The following is a 21,670-nucleotide window of genomic DNA, read 5'->3' on the forward strand; positions in this document are numbered from 1 at the left end:
CTCCTCACTGAACAACAGCACAAATGATGAAAATACAGAAGCTCAACTCTGAAGGAGCCAAACCCTTTGAAATAATGACTCTGGTAATGATACACATATGAACCGGACAGATGTTGAAGCAGACTGTAGGTGCACACAGAGACGCAAGGCAGCTCCATGCTGTCTTAGCGGGAAGTCAGATGATGGGAGATGATTTTTGTCTCACTCTGAGGAAAAATGCTGAAAAAATTCTCATTGCAGGGTGAGGGACTATTCCCTTAAGCGCATAAAAATATCTGAGAGTCAGGGGACAGGTATGAATAGTACATTTGCTATTAAAACATAATACTGATCTGGAAAATGAAAAAAGAAAAGAACTATTGTTTTCATAACGCAAACACAGTGAAACTAAACAGAATCTCCTTAGCTAGAGGAACAGCAGTTTAAAACAGTTGACAGGCACTAGACTCGAGATTCTGAGGCCAGTTATAACTACCACCAGAACTGCCCCTAAGAGGCAGCTTAGGAAAGAGACATAAACTGATTGGAAGAGGGGGGTCCATGGGGAGACCTGGCCTGAAGACCCAGAATTTTGAGTTCGGCCCCTGGCTGGAATGGAGCCTGGCACCTTCCAGGGGATTACGCAAGAGTTTTTCAATAGCTCTCCCAACCCCAAGTTGGTAACTTTCTTTTCCTACCTCATAGTTCATGCCACAGAAAAAGTGACAGAGGAGAAAAACCAAAGGAAAACAGCTTTTTACCGGCACCGCGTTTGTGTAACAAAGTCTGACAGAGGCTTTAAATTAAGATCTTCCAGGCCAACATTCTAAAGCCATAAATCAGATAGAAAGCGAGATGCGAACAGAGGTGGAGAAAGCTTCCCCAGGGACAGAGCAAATGATGGACCTGACTTCACAGCAATGGGGATCCTGAAACTGCGGGCATGTGGAGACCAGCCAGCCGAGGAGAGGTGGGAACCTGTGGTTTGGGGACTGTCGACAGATTTCTGGAAGTCCTTGAAGGCTGTTCTGAAAGGTCTGTAGCCCACTTCCATAGAGGTTGCACGGAGTTCCACGGAGGATACTACAAACCATACAAACGGTGACGCTCGATAATTTGGAAAAACTGGGGGTTAGCGTGGAATTCGAGAGAAGGTGAAATGCAGGGTTTCTTCTCTTTATCTGCTTGCTTATTACTTTATGATGATCCCTGCAAGTTCAAGCGCTCCTCTAAGAAAGAGACAGGAAAGGTTTATAATCATAGCACCAACTGTTTGTGAAGAAAACACAGAGAGTTTGTCTTCCGACAGAGACAAAAATCTCCCCTAAGAGCCTCTTTATACTACTAATAGTCAAAGCAAATATTCATGGAGGAGCAGGAGCCAGGCAGGCGACAGACTAGGGGCTTTACTTGCCGAATCTCTTTGTCCGTGTGAAGTAGGCACCGTTATTATGCCCATTTTGTAGACAAGGAAGCTGAGTTGTGGAGGGATTCATGAATTTTCCCAAGTTCACTCACCCCGGAGAGAGGAGGGCTGGGGCCCCAGTCAAGGGCTTCTGACGGTCAAACCTGTCTTGCTGAACTCTAGACAGAGGTTACTGTCTCTAATTATTTGCTTTCGGGGAAAAATACATTTATTTTTATGGCGTGAAGATCTGCCAGGCCAGTCGCTTTGTAGACTGCCCCAGATCTGCTGCATTTGAAAGCAAATGTGTAAAAACATGTACTTATCCATTTGAAACAGCACTGCTTCTTCTGAACCAATGATTTTCTCAGCCTAAGCACACTCCAAACCTTGTACCCTCGTATTTTTCCCTCTTTGCCTTGGAACTGGAACACCTAAGGCCAGGTTTGTAACTCACCCACCATTTACAGACAGTAACATGAATAATAATGGCTAACAGCTACCTGAGCATTTATGGTGTGCCCAGCTCTGTACTGGGCACTTCCACTAACTCACTTCAAACCCATCACAAGCCTCTAAGAAAAGTGTTATTATTATCCTCACCGAGCAGACTGGCTGTGTGATTTCCTCAAGGTCAACAACTAGGAAGTGGCAGAGCCTGGATTCCAGCCCAGGCAGTCTGCTCCCAGGCCATGGTCTTTACCTCTCTTTAATATCAGCTCTCACTGCCATGTGCTAACCTGATTTTTAATCTAACCTATGTTTTTCTTTTACTTGGTGTGGTAGATCGTTACAAAATGGTACCAGTGAATTGCACCTCCCTGTATTCAGGGTAAACCCCTCCCTGCTGACTCTGATTTGCTTTGACCAATGGAAAGGACGGGGGTGATAGTGTGTGGTTTCCAGACCTCGGCCTGAAGAGGCCTTATAGCTTCCACTTTCCCTTTCTTGGAATCCACCCTGAGACCACCACATAAGAAAGTCAGTCCAGCCTCCAGGAGGATGAAAGGCCACATGGAAGAAAACCAGAGCGGCTCAGCCCACTGCCAGCACCAACTTCCGGGCGTGTGCGTGAAGTCATCTTGGACACCCCAGCCCAGCTGACCCTCCAGCTGGACAAGTCCAGGAGTCAGTGCAGGTAGAATCAGTCAAGGAACCACCCAGCCAATCCACAGACACATTAGAAAGAATAAATTATTCTTGTTGTGAGCCACTATATTTCTGGGTGGTCTGTTACGCAGCAATAGATAACCGAGACACTTAGACTTGCTCAACTCTTTATCAATTTACCCCGTAAGTATTTCTGCAGCCCTCTCAGACCCTTCAGCCAACCAATCAATCAATCGACCAATTATTCCTTCAGTGTTTCTCCAGACCTCATGCGAATACTAATCGGTACATACCAGGGGGCATAAGCTTATTCTGTATCTGAGGACCCAGAAGCCAGCCCCATCCTTAGGGCCACTGTCACCCTCTGCCCTTCTCAGTCACCTCCCAAATGAATCTTAAAATTCACAACTATCAGATTTTCCAGATAACCAAGAAGGCACCTTCCAGAATGCAAGCCAGGGGATCTATTTCAAGGGCCTCTTCATGACCACTGGTTCAGAGAGGAAGCTCCTCAGAAGTGGATACTCACTGTTCTAAAACATTCAGCCTCTGCTCAGGGAAGTTCAGGGGAAGATGACAAGATTAGAAGGTCTGGCCTGATAACTATGAGAATGGCCCGGGACCATCTGTAAATACTTGGAAGACATACACAGCGGGGGGACAGGGAAATATCAGGGCTGCCCAGGGCGACACGGGAATACCTAGCCACACATTCTTACACACCCATGCACACCCAGCCCCTCTAATCCTGTTCCCAGAACCAGTGAGAGCCGGTTCACTCCCCACCTGGCAGTGGATGGTTTAAATCTCACTCACCAATCTCTGACTGCCCGAGAGAAGAAACACAACAGAAAAGTAGCCTGTGGAAGGAATGAGAACGTGGTCCAGCCCTTGCCACCGGAAAGCACACAGCCCTCTATCCCAACAATCACACGGCAGCCGAGCAAAGCAGGGCTAAGTCCGGGTGGGAGTGGGCAGGGAGGGAGACCGGGGAGAGGGAGACCGGGCTGAGCCAGACAACACAAACCCTGTGTGCAGGCCCAGGGCCCGGGTTCTCAGGTGTCCAGCCAAGATAGGAGGAGCGTGGAGGACAGCCCCGTCTGCTACAGCCAGCCCCTGCCTCTGTGCCCTCAGTGACCTGTGGTAATTAGGAGCAAAGGAGAGCGTGGACAACCTCAACCCTCAGCTAATCCCCAATTTTGGTTTTAGCCCACAGTTTATCCTTTGTTTCTGGAACTTTTTCTACTTTATCATCTGTTTCTTTTTTCTTCTTCACTTAAGAAAAAAAAATGTCCAACAAACATAAACATTAAAAGATTTGAGTTTCAGGTCCTTGGACTGGTCTTTCTTTCTGGCTGCGGCCTTCCAGAGGAGGAGCTGCTGCAGGAAGGAGCAGACAAAAAAGCTGGGATGCTGGGTAACCCAACACCTGAGTGAGCAGGTCCTGGTGAGCCAGTCATATCTTGAACTCTTGGGAGAAAGAGCAACGGAACCTTATGGTGATGGAGGCCAGGGGAGACGGGAGGAGAGAAAAGGCAGTAGTCAGAGAGGATCACTAGCAGTGAGAGTTCTCCAGAGAAACTGAACCAACAGAAAAAAATAGATAGATGATAGATAGATAGACAGATGATAGATAGATAGATAGATGGTAGATAGATTTAAAAAATATATATATGGGTATGGATGTATATGGAGAGAGAGAGAGGGCTTCCCTGGTGGCGCAGTGGTTGAGAGTCCGCCTGCCGATGCAGGGGACACGGGTTCGTGCCCCTGTCCGGGAAGATCCAGCCGCGGAGTGGCTGGGCCCGTGAGCCGTGGCTGCTGAGCCTGCGCGTCCGGAGCCTGTGCTCCGCAACGGGAGAGGCCACAACAGTGAGAGGCCCGCGTAGAGCAAAAAAAAAAAAAAAAAGAGAGAGAGCGAGAGATTTATTTTAAGGAATTGGCTCCAGGCTGGCAAGCTGGAAATTCAGGTAAGAGTGATGGGGCAGTCTCAAGTCCAAAATCAACAGGTCAAGCCAGCAGGCTAGAAACTCAGGCAGGATTTCTATGTTACAGTCTGGAGGCAGAATTCCTTCTTCAAGAAATCTCAGGTTTTGCTCTTAAGGCCTTCAGCTGATTGGATGTGGCCCACCCACATCACAGAGGGTCATCTGCTTTACTTCAAGGCAATTGATTATAAATGTTAATCACATCTAAAATAATACCTTTGCAGCAACGTCTACACTAGTGTTTGACCAAACTGGCTACTGTGGCCCAGCCAAGTTGGCCCCTAAAATTAACCATCACTAGGTCCCTATGAAAAATGAGACCAAGAAAAAAGCCCAATCTTACAGAAAACCATACACAGAGAAGCTGAGAAGAGTCATAGGTCATAGAGACATGAATTGGGAAGATGCCTTGATGAATGATGCCATCTTCCCAGAGAAAGAACCAGAGGCTCTTCTCTGAGTGGCGGCTCAGTTGCTAATTAAGGGCAGCTTCTCGGGCTGCCCTGACTAAGCATTGCCTATACTACAGACAAGGGAAGTGGGATGCTGACAGGGCTGAGGGCAATGTCCTGAGAGAGGATGGTACTCCTGGCGTCTCAGATCTAACGTGGGATCCTGAATAACAGAGGAGATAAGGCCAACAGAGAGGATGCAGAGGGGGTCAGGGGCCTTCCTGGCCCCAGGCTCTCACACAGGCTGGTACTGGGTGTACACTGGTACCATGGCAGGCTCTGGAGAGGTCAGAAAAGTTTTGTCAGACGTAGCAAGAAGAAAGAACTAACCACAAGATCTTAACTTACCCTCATTCCGGGCCTCCTCCATCCCCAAAGCTTTCCCTGGGGGGTCCCACCTAGAGCAAAGCCTCTCTCTGCTGAGTCTGTTCCCCTCCTGGACCCCTCACCCTTAGCACCAGGACTTAACAAGACTGCAAGCTATCGCGTACTTCCTGATCCTTCCCCACACCCATCCCTGACCTGCGGCGCCTCACTCATAGGAGAACCACAGGGTCTTGGGTATAAAGGATCCACAGAGTATTTAGCCCAAGAACCCCTCTATTGCTGAATCTCTGCTGTTCCATCTCCAGCCACAGGATTCTGTTCTAGCCTCTGACACTTCAGGGTGGGACCACCCACCTTTGAGTCAAGGCCAAGTCATGGGGGATGAGACCACAGAGGCCAGAAAAAGAAAATGTGTCCCTTTGACTCATCCTGGGAAATGCCACATTCAATCCTCAGACCATCCGGCACTAGATTTTCTTAAGGGAAAAATCAATACACAGTTACCCGCCTGAAAAACAAGAGGAGCTTATCTGTGTTTCGTTGCAAAAGGAATCATCCCACTGGGCCAAGAATATTAAGGGAAACACTAGCGTTGTGTCGGCTACAGTTACCCTGAAGCCCCTTCAAATACCTCACACCCACTTAGCCTCTTATCAAAAATGAATGAAATGCTGAAGGATAACCCAAAATAACAAGGCTTCTGTTAAAAACAACTTTTCCTGAATCACAACATGAAATTCCAGAGGCGTAAGAAATCACATGGCTCCTGCCTCGGGAGCCTCTGGGTCGGCGTGAGCGGCGTGCGCTGTCCGGACAGTTGCAGAGAATCTGGCCGAAGAGGAGACTGCAGGAGCAAAAGGAGGGACCAGGGGGACCCAGCCTGAAGGCACTGACTCCCCTCTTTTTGAGGGCTTGGCCCAGGGACTGGACACGTGGTCTCCAAGGAGGAGATGCTGCAGAGTGCATGATCTTGGGGAGTGATTCACAGGACATCACTGAACAGCCCTTTCTGTTCATTTGGCCACACGGGGTTCAGCACCCATCCCCTGGAACACTGCTTTTCTGCCCTCCCGTCATGTCTGGCACCAAGCGGCCACTTGGCCATCACCAATCCCCAAGTCTCAGAGTCCTCCAGGGACTCTGAGAAAACCCTGAAGAGGAGGGGACCTCAAAGAACCATTCCTCAGGGCTCCCTTTGGAACAGACAATGGTCAAGAAAACAGAGGTCCTGTCAGGGCAGGGAAGAGGCAGACTCCCTGATAAACAGAACAAAGTCAGTCCTTGAAATTGTGCTCAGGTGTGCATCAAGTAGGGGCGGAGGGAGTGAGAACAGAAACAGAATATGCACAAATTTACAATGTCACCTCTTCCACTGGAATGGGTTTCTCCATTTAATTTAATCTGAAGGCCCTTTTCCCCATAGAGTAGGCAGGCAAATGATGTGAAAAAGATAACATCATCACCCAATCTTAACCTACAAAGGGACCTTGGACCACATGTCTGGAGAAGGGCACCCCTTCTGATGAACTCACTGGCCAAGTGAAGAGATGCTGTTCAGCTCTGGTCATGGGAGAAATGAGGATGGTGTGAAAGCTCAGTCAGATGGCTGTTCCCAAACACCAGGGGGAACTCCAGCGGTCAGAGGGAAGAGCTTCTAGGAACAGGAGTCAGGGTGATATGGGGATACCTGGGCTTCCTCGCCAAGGCTGAGAACAAGAGTAAGCGCCTAGCACTCCTGCCCCTGCACACTCCAGCCCAGGCCTGGCACGTGGGAGTTTCTGTCACTGCTCACGGAAGTCAACAACGATCAGAACAGAGGCAGAAGAGCTCGGTGATCAAGAGCGCGGGCTTGGGGCCAGATGGATCAGCCTCCACCACTTGTTAGCTCTGTTTACTTTAGCTCTCAAGTCCCTGTAAAGGTAGGGTAACCACAGCACAGGCCTCACAGGGCCATTGTGAGGATGAAACACAATAGTATATGTAAAGCATTGAACCCAGGGCCACAGTTAGTTGATAAGTGGTAGGTTATTAGCTGGTCTAGGGTAGCAGTGTCCTCAGTCAATGTACAGCAAACCCGGCCTTCCTGACCCATCCCCGTGAATGACCAGTCTCTCAGGTGGACTGCAGGGATGACCTGCTCTAGGTACAGGCAATGAGGGGCACACTGTCTTTAGTTTACCTAAAAAAATAATAACATAACTAAGAACCAGTCTACTTTCAAAGATCACTATGTCAGCAACTCAAAACAATGTCTGTGAGAGAATATCCCTCCCCTCTGGGGTGGACCGCGCCTCCGCCCCTGTCTTTGACACACCACTGCCTGATGGTCAGCTCCTTCCTTAGATGCTCCTTCTGTTTCTTTCCTTGGCCCCCTTAGCACCAAGTAGAGGCCTTGGCACACGAGAGCTATTGATGGGCCTGTGGCCCTGGGCAAGGTCCTTGCTAGTCCAGCCTCCTTTTCCTCATTTAAAATGAAGTGGTGGCACATATGGTCACCTCACCTTTGACAAAGGACGCAAGAATATACGATGGAGAAAAGACAGCCTCTTCAATAAGTAGTGCTGGGAAAACTGGACAGCTACATGTAAAAGAATGAAATTAGAACAATTCCTAACACCATACACAAAAATAAACTCAAAATGGATTAAAGACCTAAATGTAAGGTCAGATACCATAAAACTCTTAGAGGAAAACATAGGAAGAACACTCTATGACATAAATCACAGCAAGATCCTTTTTGACCCACCTTGTAGAGAAATGGAAATAAAAACAAAAATAAACAAATGGGACCTAATGAAACTTAAAAGCTTCTGCACAGCAAAGGAAAGCATAAACTAGACGAAAAGACAACCCTCAGAATGGGAGAAAATATTTGCAAATGAATCAACAGACAAAGGATTAATCTCCAAAATATACAAGCAGCTCATGCAGCTCAATATTAAAAAAACAGACAACACAATCCAAAAATGGGCAGAAGATCTAAATAGACATTTCTCCAAAGAAGATATACAGATTGCCAACAAACACACGAAAGGATGCTCAACATCACTAATCATTAGAGAAATGCAAATCAAAACTACAATGAGCTATCACCTCACACCGGTCAGAATGGCCAGCATCAAAAAATCTACAAACAATAAATGCTGGAGAGGGTGTGGAGAAAAGGGAACCCTCTTGCACTGTTGGTGGCAATGTAAATTGATACAGCCACTATGGAGAACAGTATGGAGGTTCCTTAAAAAAACTAAAAATAGAACTACCATATGACCCAGCAATCCCACTACTGGGCATATACCCTGAGAAAACCATAATTCAAAAAGAGTCATGTACCACAATGTTCATTGCAGCACTATTTACAATAGCCAGGACATGGAAGCAACCTAAGTGTCCATCGACAGATGAATGGATAAAGAAGATGGGGCACATATATACAATGGAATATTACTCAGCCATAAAAGGAAACGAAATTGAGTTATTTGTAGTGAGGTGGATGGACCTAGAGTCAGTCATAGAGAGTGAAGTAAGTCAGAAAGAGAAAAACAAATACCGTATGCTAACACATATATATGGAATCTAAAAAAAAAGAAAAAATGGTTCTGACGAACCTAGGGGCAGGACAGGAATAAAGACGCAGACGTAGAGAATGGACTTGAGGACACGGGGAGGGGGAAGGGTAAGCTGGGACGAAGCGAGAGAGTGGCGTGGACATATAAAATAGATAGCTAGTGGGAAGCAGCCGCATAGCACAGGGAGATCAGCTCGGTGCTTTGTGGCCAATTAGAGGGGTGGGATAGGGAGGGTAGGAGGGAGACGCAAGAGGGAGGGGATATGGGGATATATGTATACGTATAGCTGATTCACTTTGTTATGCAGCAGAAACTAACACACCATTGTAAAGCAATTACACTCCAATAAAGATGTAAAAAATAAAATGTAAAAATAAGATGTAAAAAATAAAAAATAAAATGAAGCGGTGGTACTAGAGGCTACGGTTCCCATAGCCCAGAGCTTCCCCACGGCTCAGAGGGGGATCCAGCTCAGCCTCCCCCACCCCAGGGGAGCCCAAGCACCAGCAAGTGGCTGAGTGAGGCGCAAGGCTGCTGGGGGCCTTCAGATTCGCCCCCATGCCTGGCACCCCTCTCCACGGTCATACTGTGTCCAGCCGTCTGTGGCTCAGAGGCTCCCCCCAGAACAAAACTAACAACGCCTGCCCCACGTCCCCGAAGCACCCACTCACAGGAACGTTTGCAGGGGGCTCTGTAAATAGGGCACAGTGTTGGGATGAAGTGTAGTGGGTGAGGGGGTGTAAGGGACAATTACAAACCAACCAGCCTGTCTAAATAATTTCTCCCTGGGGCACCTAAAATGGCCATGCACTGTTCACTGTTGTCTGAAGCAGTGACCTCGTCCTTCCCACACAGACAGAAACGGAGAAGTGGAGGAAAACAAGATATTTCTTCTAGGATGGATTGTCCCAATATAGTATATAGGCATTTTTTTTCAAACTTTTCCCCCAAAGCATCACTGACTCACATCCACTCAAATTTTAGAAAAGGCTCCACCTCTACTGACTCATGCCATTAAGTGAGCTCATATGACCCTTCCACCAAAAAGAATACGAAACGCTTCAGAGTGGTTTCGCAGGGACAAGTACTGAGAAGTGGCAAGCTGGCGTCTTTCTAGTTTTTCTCAGTAACTTTGTTGACCTTGACCTGATAAGCTCTGTCCTTTAAGGACAAGAGCTAGCAAATAAAAATTCAGGCGAGAAGGAAGGAGGGGTCACGGGCCAAGGCGGGGAGATGGAAGAGATATATTTTAATGTGTCAAATAAAGTATCATAACTTCACACTTCATCCCCCAAACAATAATGTTGCACATGTGAGTGTGTTAGTAAGATATATACCCTGTTTACTTCCAAAGCCATTTTACAAATAAACACAGAATGAGGACCCTCGGACCAAAGCAGCGACAGTAGTTGCCTTCTAGCAAAGTGGCAGAAGCCGATTACAATACCTCGGCAGGGCCTTCAGTTAGGTCTTTTTAGCAGCAGAGGCCAAAGGAGAACATTGGGATGTGGTGGGTTTGCCCTTAATGCCACAAAGCATACATACTCAATAAAATCTTTGCTGGTGGAGCAAGTTCCAGACCCCCCCAGCCACCACTGCACCTCTGTGTTCCAAGCAGACAACATGGGGTGCAGGAGCAAGGCCACAGGGAAAACTAATTTTAAAACCAGGTTAAGATGGACTGTGGAGCCAGGCTCTCTGAGGCCTCCAGACGTGTTTCAGCTCCTCCTGGCAAAGGGAGAACTTGAGAAAGGCCTTTGTTGCCAGGGAGAAAGCCATAGGGATGGCCACCCATGCCTGTCCCCGACTCTATTCTACTGGCCCTGGTGGACCAAGACACCTGCATAAGATAGATGGGCAGACGTCCAGAAGGCCAGTGATAGACATAAACACCAAGGATCTGTTTTTATACAGGTATTTTAAATGCACACAAGCCCAGCCCCATCCGCGGCGGCTAACGTTCGTGGATGACTCGTTCTTCCTTCCAGCCACATTGTGTGTGAGGTTCCAGGTGGCTGTGAGGTATTTGCTTACAACGGCTACCGCTGGTTTCCCTGAGAACTGTTTATTTTTCCAGGCCTAAGGTTATTACATCACCCCGCGGTTTCTGGGCAGGCCAAGAGCACTGGTTTGGGGGGTGGGGGATCCAGCCAGGAGGTGCTGTTGCCTCTGTGACCCCAAATCCCAGTCCTAGCAGCAGCCAATCCAGCAGGAGCTTCCAGGTGAGGGAGGAGCATACAAAATGTGACCAATGGGCCCAGAAAGCAGGCCTAGAAGAGCACCGATCCGAGCCTGGCAGGTCAGGACAGGAGCCTGTAAACAGCTTCCTTGTGATGTAGATGGTGAGAGAGGCAAACACTCTCACTTACCAGGGGGACAGGGGTCACTGTCATGGCAGAACTTATAAGAAATGCATTTCCACCTTGTGTCCCCGCTGATGGCTTGTTTGCAGGGAGCAGAGTTACCACCAGCCGCTGCATTCACAGATCTACAGAAGGAGGGTCTGCTGGGCAAGGAGGTAAGGAAGGAAAGCCGTGGTCCTTTTGGATTTAACCCACAGGGCCAGGTTCTAGGGCTTCTTGGAGTCCCAGATCAGATCGTGAAGGAAGTGAACTAGAAAAGATAGAGAGAAAGGAAAGAAAGAAATGGGGGGGAAGAAGGGAAGTCCAGTGACCTCAGGGTGGCCACAGGAGGGAACCAGGCGGAGACAGAGGCAAGGGGCCTTCGTACATGCCTTGAGGGCATGGTTTGCGATAAGAAAAGAGTGAAGGCTCACGCGACCACATTTCCTGGGAGATGGCCTTTTCCCAGAGGAGAAAGCACAGAGTTTTGTCATACAGAAAGAGAGAAAAAACAAGACTTCTATCAATCACAGCTGTGGGAAGGTGCCGGCATGTAGTAAAATCCAAAGCAGTAAGATACGGATGAAGGATGAGATGAAGCCTAATTATTGTCATTTCCTTAATCTCTTTACTCTCTTCTCTAAGATGTATTATAGATGATTACAATGTTTTGAAATTCTAGTTATATTGAGAAATGCCTTCGTCACTAGCCCCTGATACCAAAAACTCAGCAAGAGTTCCTGTTTTCTTATAAAAGCAGAACAGAGTCTCTGGCCAGCTTGCATAGGAGAAGATGCTGTCTCTCAAATTCTAGGATGTTCGCCGCCAGGTGTGCTGTCTGCCAGGTTGCAAGAAGAAGTCCGGGTACAATGGAGGCGAGAATCAAACAGAAGTCCAACAGGCAAACCTGCTGCCGCTGACCCTGCCACATACTCAGAAGGAGACACTGACCATGATGAACACATGACAAAGCCTTAAAAACGAGGGCCAAAACCTCCAGGAGGAGGGAAGGAGACAGGATAAGTCTGCAGGCATGTGTGTCATGTTATTGCAACACTTCAGCTGCCCAGTGGAACCTTTCCAACATCAACAGTCCCCAGGCCAGAAGACAAACCTGGCGTCACAGGGTCTGAGTGTGAAAGAAGGATGTTTGGGGTGTAAAAGAAACTGGGATGCCTTTTTGCCTCTGAGAGAGAGAAAGCTGAGAAGAAGAGCTCTCACTCAGTTGGCTCTCAGAGTCCCACTCCAACCTCCCCAGAGGCAAGGGCAGAAGCTCTCCTGGACCCAGAATCTTTCATTAAACTCTAATGGGAAAGTGTCCCAGGGGCCTGACTCAGAGGCTCTAGTCCATAACAGAACCAGCCGCCCGGACCCAAGTTAACATACAAGTCTACTGACTTCTCATCAGACCAAGTGAGATCATGTGAAAAGTGGCTAGCACAATACATCAGGATATTCCATTGAGTTTGTTTTCAATAATTCATGTACACCTACTATGTGCCAGGCATTTTAGATACATTAAATTCTCAGAAAAATTCTGCAAGGCATTAATGATTTTAACTAATAAGTAAGGAAATCAAAGCTCGGGGTAGTTAATTAACTTTCTCAAGGTAACCCAGCCTCTCAGTGGGGAGCAAGCATCAGAAGCCAGGTCTATAGGTTTGCCTGATACCAAAGCCCAGGCTTCTACCATTACGTGGTTGATCTCATCTACGTACAAAAGATTCCCTACCCCCCACCTATGAAGGCCAAGCCTCAGGATGCTTCCTGGGCAACCCACTTGTGAGAGCACACACAGGACAGGATGTTAAAGCTCACGTGAGAGCAGAAAGTGCAACGTGAGCTGCCTAAAGAGTTTTGCGCTGATGCAGGCTTCCCCAGGCATGTCAGGAAACATCTCAGGAGGCACAGTCCCTACTTCTAGGAAAGGGGCCCCAAAACCTGAGAAAGACACACCCCCCTACACACGCTCCCATCCAAATGCTTCTACTTCAACCTTATATAACGGGGTCAGCAAACTTCTTTTCTGTAAAGGATCAGATCATATCTTAGGCTTTACAGGCCAGACGGTCTCTGTCACAACTCTTCAACTCAATGGTCGCAGCACGGAAACAGCCATAGACAGTATGTAAAGAAATGGACATGGCTGTGTTCCAAGACAACTTTGTTTGCAAAATCAGGCAAGCGGCCATTTGCCAACCTCTGTTACATGCCTATGTGACACAGTGTCCCTCACACCTAATTACATCAAAAAGGTTGACAGGCACTCAGTCAGTTTTGCCACCTGATCATGATGGAGAGTGTCCCTAGTTTATTAGAAAATGCCTATGGTATCAACCTCTGATAATGATTGCTGGTCTCAGTTACTCCCAGGGAACCTTTAGCTCTCCTCCAACTATCCTGTCCTATACGCTAAACTTACAGACATAACTGGGGCAAACCAGGAAAAAATAAAGGTGGCTGGGTGCCTCTCACAAAAGGAAGGGGATTGTACCTGCCTGGAAACCATTTTTCAATATGATCCCATACTCATGCAATTGGAAACTACACAGGGGAAGAATGAGTGGGAAAGGGAAGGACTTGAGCGGAAGAAACATCACCAAACTTGACACTGCCTCTTTACTATACACAGAGAATGCAGCCCAAGAAGATAGGCGCTCTATTCCCAAAGATAAATCATTTTCTCCAGCCCCACCACTTACTAGCTGTGACCCAGGACAGGTTACTTCCTCTCTCTCATCCTTTGACTCCTCATCTGTAACATGGGGATAATAACAATACTTATAGGGTTATGGTGACACTCAAATGAGATAACACATAACTGATACGGACTAGCTATGATGACACTGATGATTCTGACTTTACTGATGATGATCTTTTCTCCTCATCCTTCTCCAAAGCAAACACGTTGAGCTAGATTCGCTAATAGATATAACAGACAGGCAGTAAAGCCCTTGCCTTCACAGAGTATAACTTGGGTAGAGAAATTAACCACTGGTAGGCGGAAAAAAATCATGGAAGCAGTTGCTAAATGTCAAACGAATGCTTCAGGCAAAAGGTGCTGTGTAATTTCAGAGAGAGCTCTCCTTCTTCTCTACCCCTTGGTCACCGTATGAGAATTGAGCCTCCTACTGGGGCTCTGCAGACCTGCTGGGGGCTCAGGGAATGCGGGGACCTTTTGCAGATACCACTTCCAGATACCACAGGCACCAAAACCACTTCTCTTTGACTTATCATATTTGCCTAACAGTGAAGGGGGAGTGGAGGAAGGATCTAAGAAGCTTCCTAATAGATGTTTTTGCTTAAGGTGACAATCACAAATGCTTTTTCGATTGAAGAATTCTCACTAGAAGAAGTATCGTTAATAGTCCCATTTTCCCTACCAATGATGATGATAATAATAAATACAATTGTACCTACAATTTATCATGCACATACTACTTATCACTTAGCCAGACATTGGTTAAGTACCATACAGACTAACTCAGTTAATCTTTACTCACCGTCCTTTAAGGGAGAGATTATGATCCTGGCTGAGAACTGAGGCTCTGTGGGCGTGGCCGGGGCAGGGGTGGGGCAGGCATGTAACTTGACTGGGTCACTTACTAAGTGTTGGAGCCAGAACGAGAACCCCTGTTTGCTGATTCCAAAGCCTGTGTTTTAACCATGGCACTGTTCTGTCAAAGACTCTGGCCCACGGGACGTCACATGGGCTCCTTCCCACCCCAGCATCCCACACCTCCTCCAGCTTCTATCAAACAGGGAACCAGACACATGCCGAGGTACTCAGCAGAAAAAAATCACCCAGGGCTATGTGACTTCACCTCATGGTCTAAACCATTCCGTGCACTCCAGTCCCCATGACCTTTAGGACAAGGCTGGCATACTATATAGATAAACCAAAAGGGGGGCAAGGACAGCACACTCGTTCATTAATGGTCATGCAAAACCCTGCCTGCCAGGTGAAAGGGATGTATCTTTAGTTTACAGTCCTTGCTGTCTATCAGGAAACGATGATATGGCTAAATTCAACAACCAGGCGTAAATATGCCAAGTAGCGTTTCTCACAACGAAGTCTGAGGCTGAAAGAAGGATGATCCCCACCCCGGACAGAGATACAGATTGGATCTGTTAATACATTTTCCTGTCGATGGACATCTGGTCTTTTTTGATGGTAAATGAACTTTATCAACTTTGGTCTTCCTTGATGGTAAATGAACTCTAATCTGACCACTCTTCAGAAATTACCACCTTTCTACAAGGGTTCACCCAGTACCAAAACCTGAACACTCACAAGACCCTCAAAAGATCAAACCAGGAAAGGTAAGATTGGAGGCAGCTATTTAGAGCCTTAAAAACACATAGATCCAAGGCTCTTAAGGTTTGAAGTCCAACTTCTCTATGCCCAGCCATTCTTCTTTCAAATTCTTCTGCATGGCATATAGAAAGTCAATTAAAATATTAAAACATACCATCAAACTTTTTTTTAGCTAAAAGGATCAGCTACTCATGAAAGACGATCCCTAAACTATTAATTGAAGACAAAGTTGGAAGGGAATAATCCCATCTCATCTCCGCATTTTACAGCTGTGGAAAAAACTGAAGGCCAAACTTGTTAAATGACTTGCCCAAGCCCACACAGTGATAGTCATGAAGCAACCATACAGCACCCGTGGACAGATCAAGTACATATCAATACATAATCCAAGGCAGATTATTTACCTGAATTTCTTACATTGGTATTGTTCAGTTTGGAGTCCTTGATTACCAAGTGCTTAATCCAGAGAGTGGGAGCTGTGATTTCTGAAAAAAGAAGGAGAGAGAAAATAATGTCTGGGCAAAGAGAGTATGTAACTTGGAGTGTAACCCCCAGACTTTTTAACAGCTTTTCTAAAAGCCTGAGGCATCAAGGCTGGAGCCATCTCCCTCATCCCATATCCACTTTGTCCCAACACCCTCTTGCTTCCTTTCTATGGAAGATCATCTCCCCATCAGCTCATAGGAGCCAACCAGGGCCTCCTGTGCTGGGAAGCCGAGTGGTCAGAGTCCAGAGGCACTGAGCCACTCCATCCAGGAATAAAAATATTATCCCAGGAGGTGAGGAACACGCGCCAAGCCAAGCCTTTCTCAGCTGCTTCCCTGGAAGAAGATTTAAAGGGGGTAAATCAACAAACGAATGCCAAAGAAACCACAGAGACCATTTTAGAGGAAACAGCTGAGCCGCAGCAGGTTTTAACTTGCTGAGATTCTGCTTCACATGGGGAAGAAAGTAATGGGTCTAATGTGTGCTTCAATCCCCTTTATAATAGTTTCTCATCGAGCAGAGGCTGAATTCCTCCATCCAGAGAGTTCCAGCGTGCCTCCAGGCTCTCCAGGGGTGGGGTCACCCAGTGGACAGGTGCCATGGAAGTCTGAGGATGACCCTGAACACACTGTAGAGTGACGAGATCTTCCATGAGTGTGTTGGGAAGGTCTTCCAAGCTGACATGGTCTCCATTCCACTCCCCCCTCCCCAGTCAATCCTCCAGGGTCCCAGACTTACCAATGATCTAGGACATTTGTGGATCACAGAAACATTTTAACTTCTAGGCATGAACACACACATATGTTCCACTCCATGACCAGTTGCAAAGGATATTTCACATTTCTATCTAAAGCTGAGCCTGGGCTAGAGACATCCTTAGCCGCAGAACCAACCAGTGGCATCATTTCTTTTTATTCCTCTGTCTCACTGTCCAGTCTTAGGATCCAAGCCTGGATATACTCGGCTGAAAGCTGCTGAAAGGTTGCCATATATTGCACTGAGCTCCACATCTCATTGTCAGACTTTCTAGAAACCGCACTCTGCCGAGTTTCCTGCCCCTCCTCATGGGAGCCTGGAGTACTTAGCAAAGTACACGGAAGAATGTAGGTCCTGAGCAGCTCAAACTCAAATCAAAGCCAGTCTTCTGCACCCAAGCTCCTCCTGTCCATTCCTCATACCTCCAGAGATATCCAACCTCTATTTTGCCACCAACCACCACTATTTCTCTTGACCTAGAATTTCTCCTCTCCCAAATGTCTCGACTCAACTCTCAAGGTCCCTACGACTCAGCCAGACCAGCTCCATACATCAGTCTCTTTCCTGCTACTTTCCTCACTATATCCCATCTCCACCATATTCTCTCCTTTGCCCACGCCAGTGCCCCTGCCTGGAACACCCTGATTCCTCTCCCACATTTCCAAAATCCAGCTCACGTTCCCTCTCTACACAGAATCTTTTCCCATACCACTGTGATCTCTTTCTTCCATACGTGTCTATTACAGAAAACAAACAAACAACTGAGACCATAGAGTTCCATACAGAAAGTTCTCCTCTAGTTGCCGATCTCTTGAGAGCAAGGGCTTCCATCTCATCTACTTCTCCTTTGTCCCCCAGAGGCCCCCCACAATGCTGGGCACAGAGCACTACAGGAACTTGTTAAGTGCTGATTCATTTAGAAAAGGGATGCTGCCGGCCTGTCTTTCTCAGCCCTGGCTCCTTGGTCTTGGCAGCCCGCGGGGTCCATCCAGGCTGTGTTATTATTGGACGTTAGAGCCAGGCAGGAAGCCTGGCAAGAAGAGAGGGCCTTTCCAGAAGTGGAGGGTGTACTAGTTCCTGGGAGGGTTTGCATTTTTTTAAAGGTTAAAACAACCTGGCTTAAACTGGGAAAAATTCAAATTAAAAAAGAAAAAAACAATAATAGTAAAGCTTAAACAAACAACCGAAGGAAAGACCTCCCCAAATCTGAAAACGGGTGGGAGAATTCGAATCTGAAGTAATACAAGAGCTTACCGTCTCCATCGAACACCGGCTGGGTCTCCATCGTGGGTGTCGGCTTAGACCCGTCATCTGAATTGAGGGTTAAAAAGAATCGAAAAGAGACTACCATTATTGAGGTAAATACTATCTACTCTCCAGCACTATTGAATGGTTGGGGTTTGCACATGGCCCGGCCAAGTCCCAGTGAACAGACCAAAGACAAGGAAAAGAAAGAAGAAAAGAACAAGAAGGAAAAGAGAATCACAGACAGACACCAACAGTAAGACAATCCAGGTGTGTGCTTGCCATTCCAGGGAAGGGACCCAAATTGTCATGGCTCTGGAGGGCCCCTTCTCATAACTCTGTACCAGCGTGACTCCGTCAGCCCTTGCTCTTTCCTCAGGAGAGCTGGGAGGGCTATCTTCACCAGCAGCCCTGAGTTTTGGCCAGAAGTGTTAGGAGATGTTGGCACACTTGTGGCATCAAATTCTGATGTCCCCAGCTCCTTCCTGCCCTCTTGCGAAAGGTACTAGCCGGTACCTTTTTAGTGGCCTTCACTGAAGAGCTTAAGGAAAACAAGACAACATGGTGCCATTTCCTCCCGAAGTCCCAGCTATTTCTCCATCCTCATCTAAAAGCAAAGTGAAGGTAAGAAGGACATTTCTCTCTCCAGCATGCTGAACTACAAAGAATGGGGAATGCTTAGAACACTATGAACTCTTGAAACAGCATGCACCTCAATTCCCAAAGAGAGGTGGGGGCAAACAAAATGGGAGAAAACATGAGTAATTGCACCCTGGGTTTGCTTTGAAATTTCTAACACAGATGATAGGAGCAGGGAGTTCTCAGTAACAAAGTTCTAATACTTATGGTCCTAGTAGTGTTGGCAGCTCTCTCTGTAGACCAAAAACCTCTACGGATCAGAGTAAGTTCAGACTTTATTTACCTTTCAGGACTCTGAATTATGTTCATCAAGATTCCAAAAGCTTAATTTTGAACAGTGTTTCTCAACTTTTTTTTTTATTGCCCATCTAAAGAGTATTTTTAGACTTTTTCTCCTAATTAATTTCCTAGTGAAATGTTAATAACAAAGATACATTGCATACCTGTTTGTGTACTGTATGTATATCTGTGCTTTATATGGAAAAAGAGCAAGTGCTCTTTTGTGCCCTAAGAACCAATTTCCACCTCCTTGGTGAAAGCTGGGAGCAGGCATCTTTACCTGTGTTGAGAACACATACTTCCGAGATTTTTCTGTTTTCTCCCTTGGGAGGGGGAGGGAAGAAGAGCACCGTGGTCTCGGACACCGTGGTTACACAATCCCTTCTTCCCAAGACCCCCAGAGATCTTTTAGGACTGAACGCTCTATTCTCCAAGCATTAACTATGGAGAATGCAAGTTCTCATATAGCCTGCAACGCCAGTCAGATCATCGATAATGACAGCCTTCACCATTTGGAGCTCCCAGAACTCTCGGCAGAGTTCCCTGCATCTTATCATGGGAGAGAGAAAGAACAGAGTCCTGATCCCTTTCTTACGCCAACACCCCACCTCTGGGATCTTAAGATTCAATAGCTATGGAGACCCTAACCCTCGCTTGAGGCTGAGGCCAGCAACCTGGCAGTTGTGTGACACCTGACCCTGCTATAATTCTCATGTGCCAACGTAAGACCCAACTCCCGCAGCGGCCAGGGTGATCCTGACCTATCTGACAATCACCCGCAGACGTGAGACGTGGCAGGAGGAGAGGAGTAATGAGGCTGAATATCTTATTTGCCTCAAACTGGGATCCAGAAGAGCCACCTTTTGATGCCAAACTGTGTACGTTTGATCTGGAAGTCATTGAGGGAGAAGAAACACAGAGCAGAGCCACACAGTGTCATTTTTAAAAATGGCATCACTTCCCTGACTCTATTAACACCTCTTTCCATTGAATTCAGTGAACCACTGAATGAAGTTTTTTGGCAGCTGCAATGCACATTTGGTTGCTGCTGCCGGATGCAGAGTTCACAGTCTAAATAGACCTGCACAGTGTGCTCAGCCCCTCCACACAGGGCGGCTTCATGTCAGGAGTCTTAAAGGGAACAAAGGGAAAGTGAGAAATCAAACATTCTCAGAGGGACGGCGATGACAAGCCAAGTGAAAAATGGCTTATGAGATATTTTATTATTCAATTGAGATCCTCCCGTACTCCAAGAGCTGTATCTCCCTCTGGAGCAGGACGACAGAAAATACTCTGTTTACTTCTCCCATCGTCCACATGAGAGTCTGGGACTGCCCATCTGGTCCAGCAATCAGTAAAGAAATCTGCTGCTCAAGGAGAGGAAGGAGGGTTTCCAGTCTCCCCGGGGAAGTCGAGGACCTCCACAATTGCCCAGATGCAGGCCCAGAAGCCCACATAGCATGAAGCCACGTGCAGGGAGTGAATCTTCCTGCAGGGTAGGGTCACCGAGGGTGAAGACATACAGCTGCGCTGCCACCGTGGAGGCCCTAGCTGGAAATCTTTATGAAGTGAGAAGAGACAAAGTGCCCTGCTGCCAGGAGAGCCACCTGTGAAATCCAGCATGCCCCAAGGATGAGCAGCCAAGCCAAAGCCAATAGGACCCTCTGACCATCATCTCCGGGCACCTGGGCACCTGGCATCCAACCCAGCAAACAAGCGCACCCTTCTACCAAACACAGGTCCAAGGCCTGGGTCCAAGGTCCACATCAGGCCTGCTTCCTGGCAAGCCCTGGGGCGACACCAGTACCTACACTGGGCCCGGGGGAGAGAGAAAAGCTTCCGCATGTGCCCCTGGCCTCCCGGTCTCCAGTGGGGTCACAGTGCAGATACCGGCTTTGCAACCAACTAAGTTGGGTAACCTGAACCTCTCACTTTTCTTCTCTGGGCAGTGATATCCTCTTCTAAAAGTGAAGGATGGCTGCACTCCTAGCCTCAGGACACTGGGTAGCTGTAAAAGACTCTAAAGGCCTCTTAAAGAAGGTATTAAATCATCGAGTGTTAAATCATCTTATCCAACTGCTTGCTTTTAAAACTGGATTTGTAGAATTAAAATTCTATAAAGTTTTAAAAATAAAAAGTAAAGTAAACCTTACAGCTCAATAAGAAGACAAACAGCCTGATTTTAAAATGGGTAAAATATTTTAATAGACATTTCAAAGACGCACGGACAGCTAATAAATACATGAAAAGATGCTCAATGTCATTAGTTGTTAGGAAACCACAAATTAAAACCACAGTGAGATACCACCACATACCTACTAGAATGGCTAAAATTTTTTAAATAGACACTATCAAGAGACAAGGATGTGGAGAAACTCAAACCCTCATTCCTTGCTGATGGGAATGTAAAACTGGTAGCCATGATGGAAAAGAGTCTGGCAAATTCTTTAAAAAGTTAAACACAAACTTACCATTCAATCCAGAAATTCCACTCCTGGGAATCTATCTAAGAAAAATAAAGACCTACCCACCCAAAGACATGTATACAAACACTGATAGCAGCATGATTCGTAATACCCTTGAACTGGAAACAATCCAAATGTTCGTCTACTGGTGAAGAGATAACCAAATTGTGATCTACCCATACAATGGAATATTACTTAGCAATTAAAAGGAATGAATTACTGATACGCGTAAGAATATAGCTGAACTTCAAAAACATTTTACTAAATGAAAGAAGCCATGTGCAAATACTACATATTGTTTGATTCCATTCAT

At 46.8% G+C, this 21,670-nt stretch overlaps 1 protein-coding gene across 3 annotated transcripts in view; it reads right to left on the minus strand.

Annotated features, from left to right (window-relative positions):
• SMOC1 (SPARC related modular calcium binding 1) overlaps positions 1-21,670 on the minus strand; it is a 156,547-nt gene that overhangs the window by 21,103 nt on the left and 113,774 nt on the right. For 2 of the 3 annotated variants that reach the window (XM_060140281.1, XM_060140272.1), the window contains exons 6-7: positions 17,984-18,073; positions 15,892-15,972 (exon numbers count right to left, since the gene is read on the minus strand). In XM_060140281.1, coding sequence (XP_059996264.1) covers positions 15,892-15,972; positions 17,984-18,073 — 171 coding nt within the window. The remainder of the gene's footprint in view (positions 1-15,891; positions 15,973-17,983; positions 18,074-21,670) is intronic. The other variant, XM_060140291.1, reaches the window with a different exon arrangement.

Source organism: Lagenorhynchus albirostris, chromosome 1, assembly GCF_949774975.1.
Source record: "Lagenorhynchus albirostris chromosome 1, mLagAlb1.1, whole genome shotgun sequence".
NCBI classification, from domain to species: Eukaryota; Metazoa; Chordata; class Mammalia; order Artiodactyla; family Delphinidae; genus Lagenorhynchus; species Lagenorhynchus albirostris.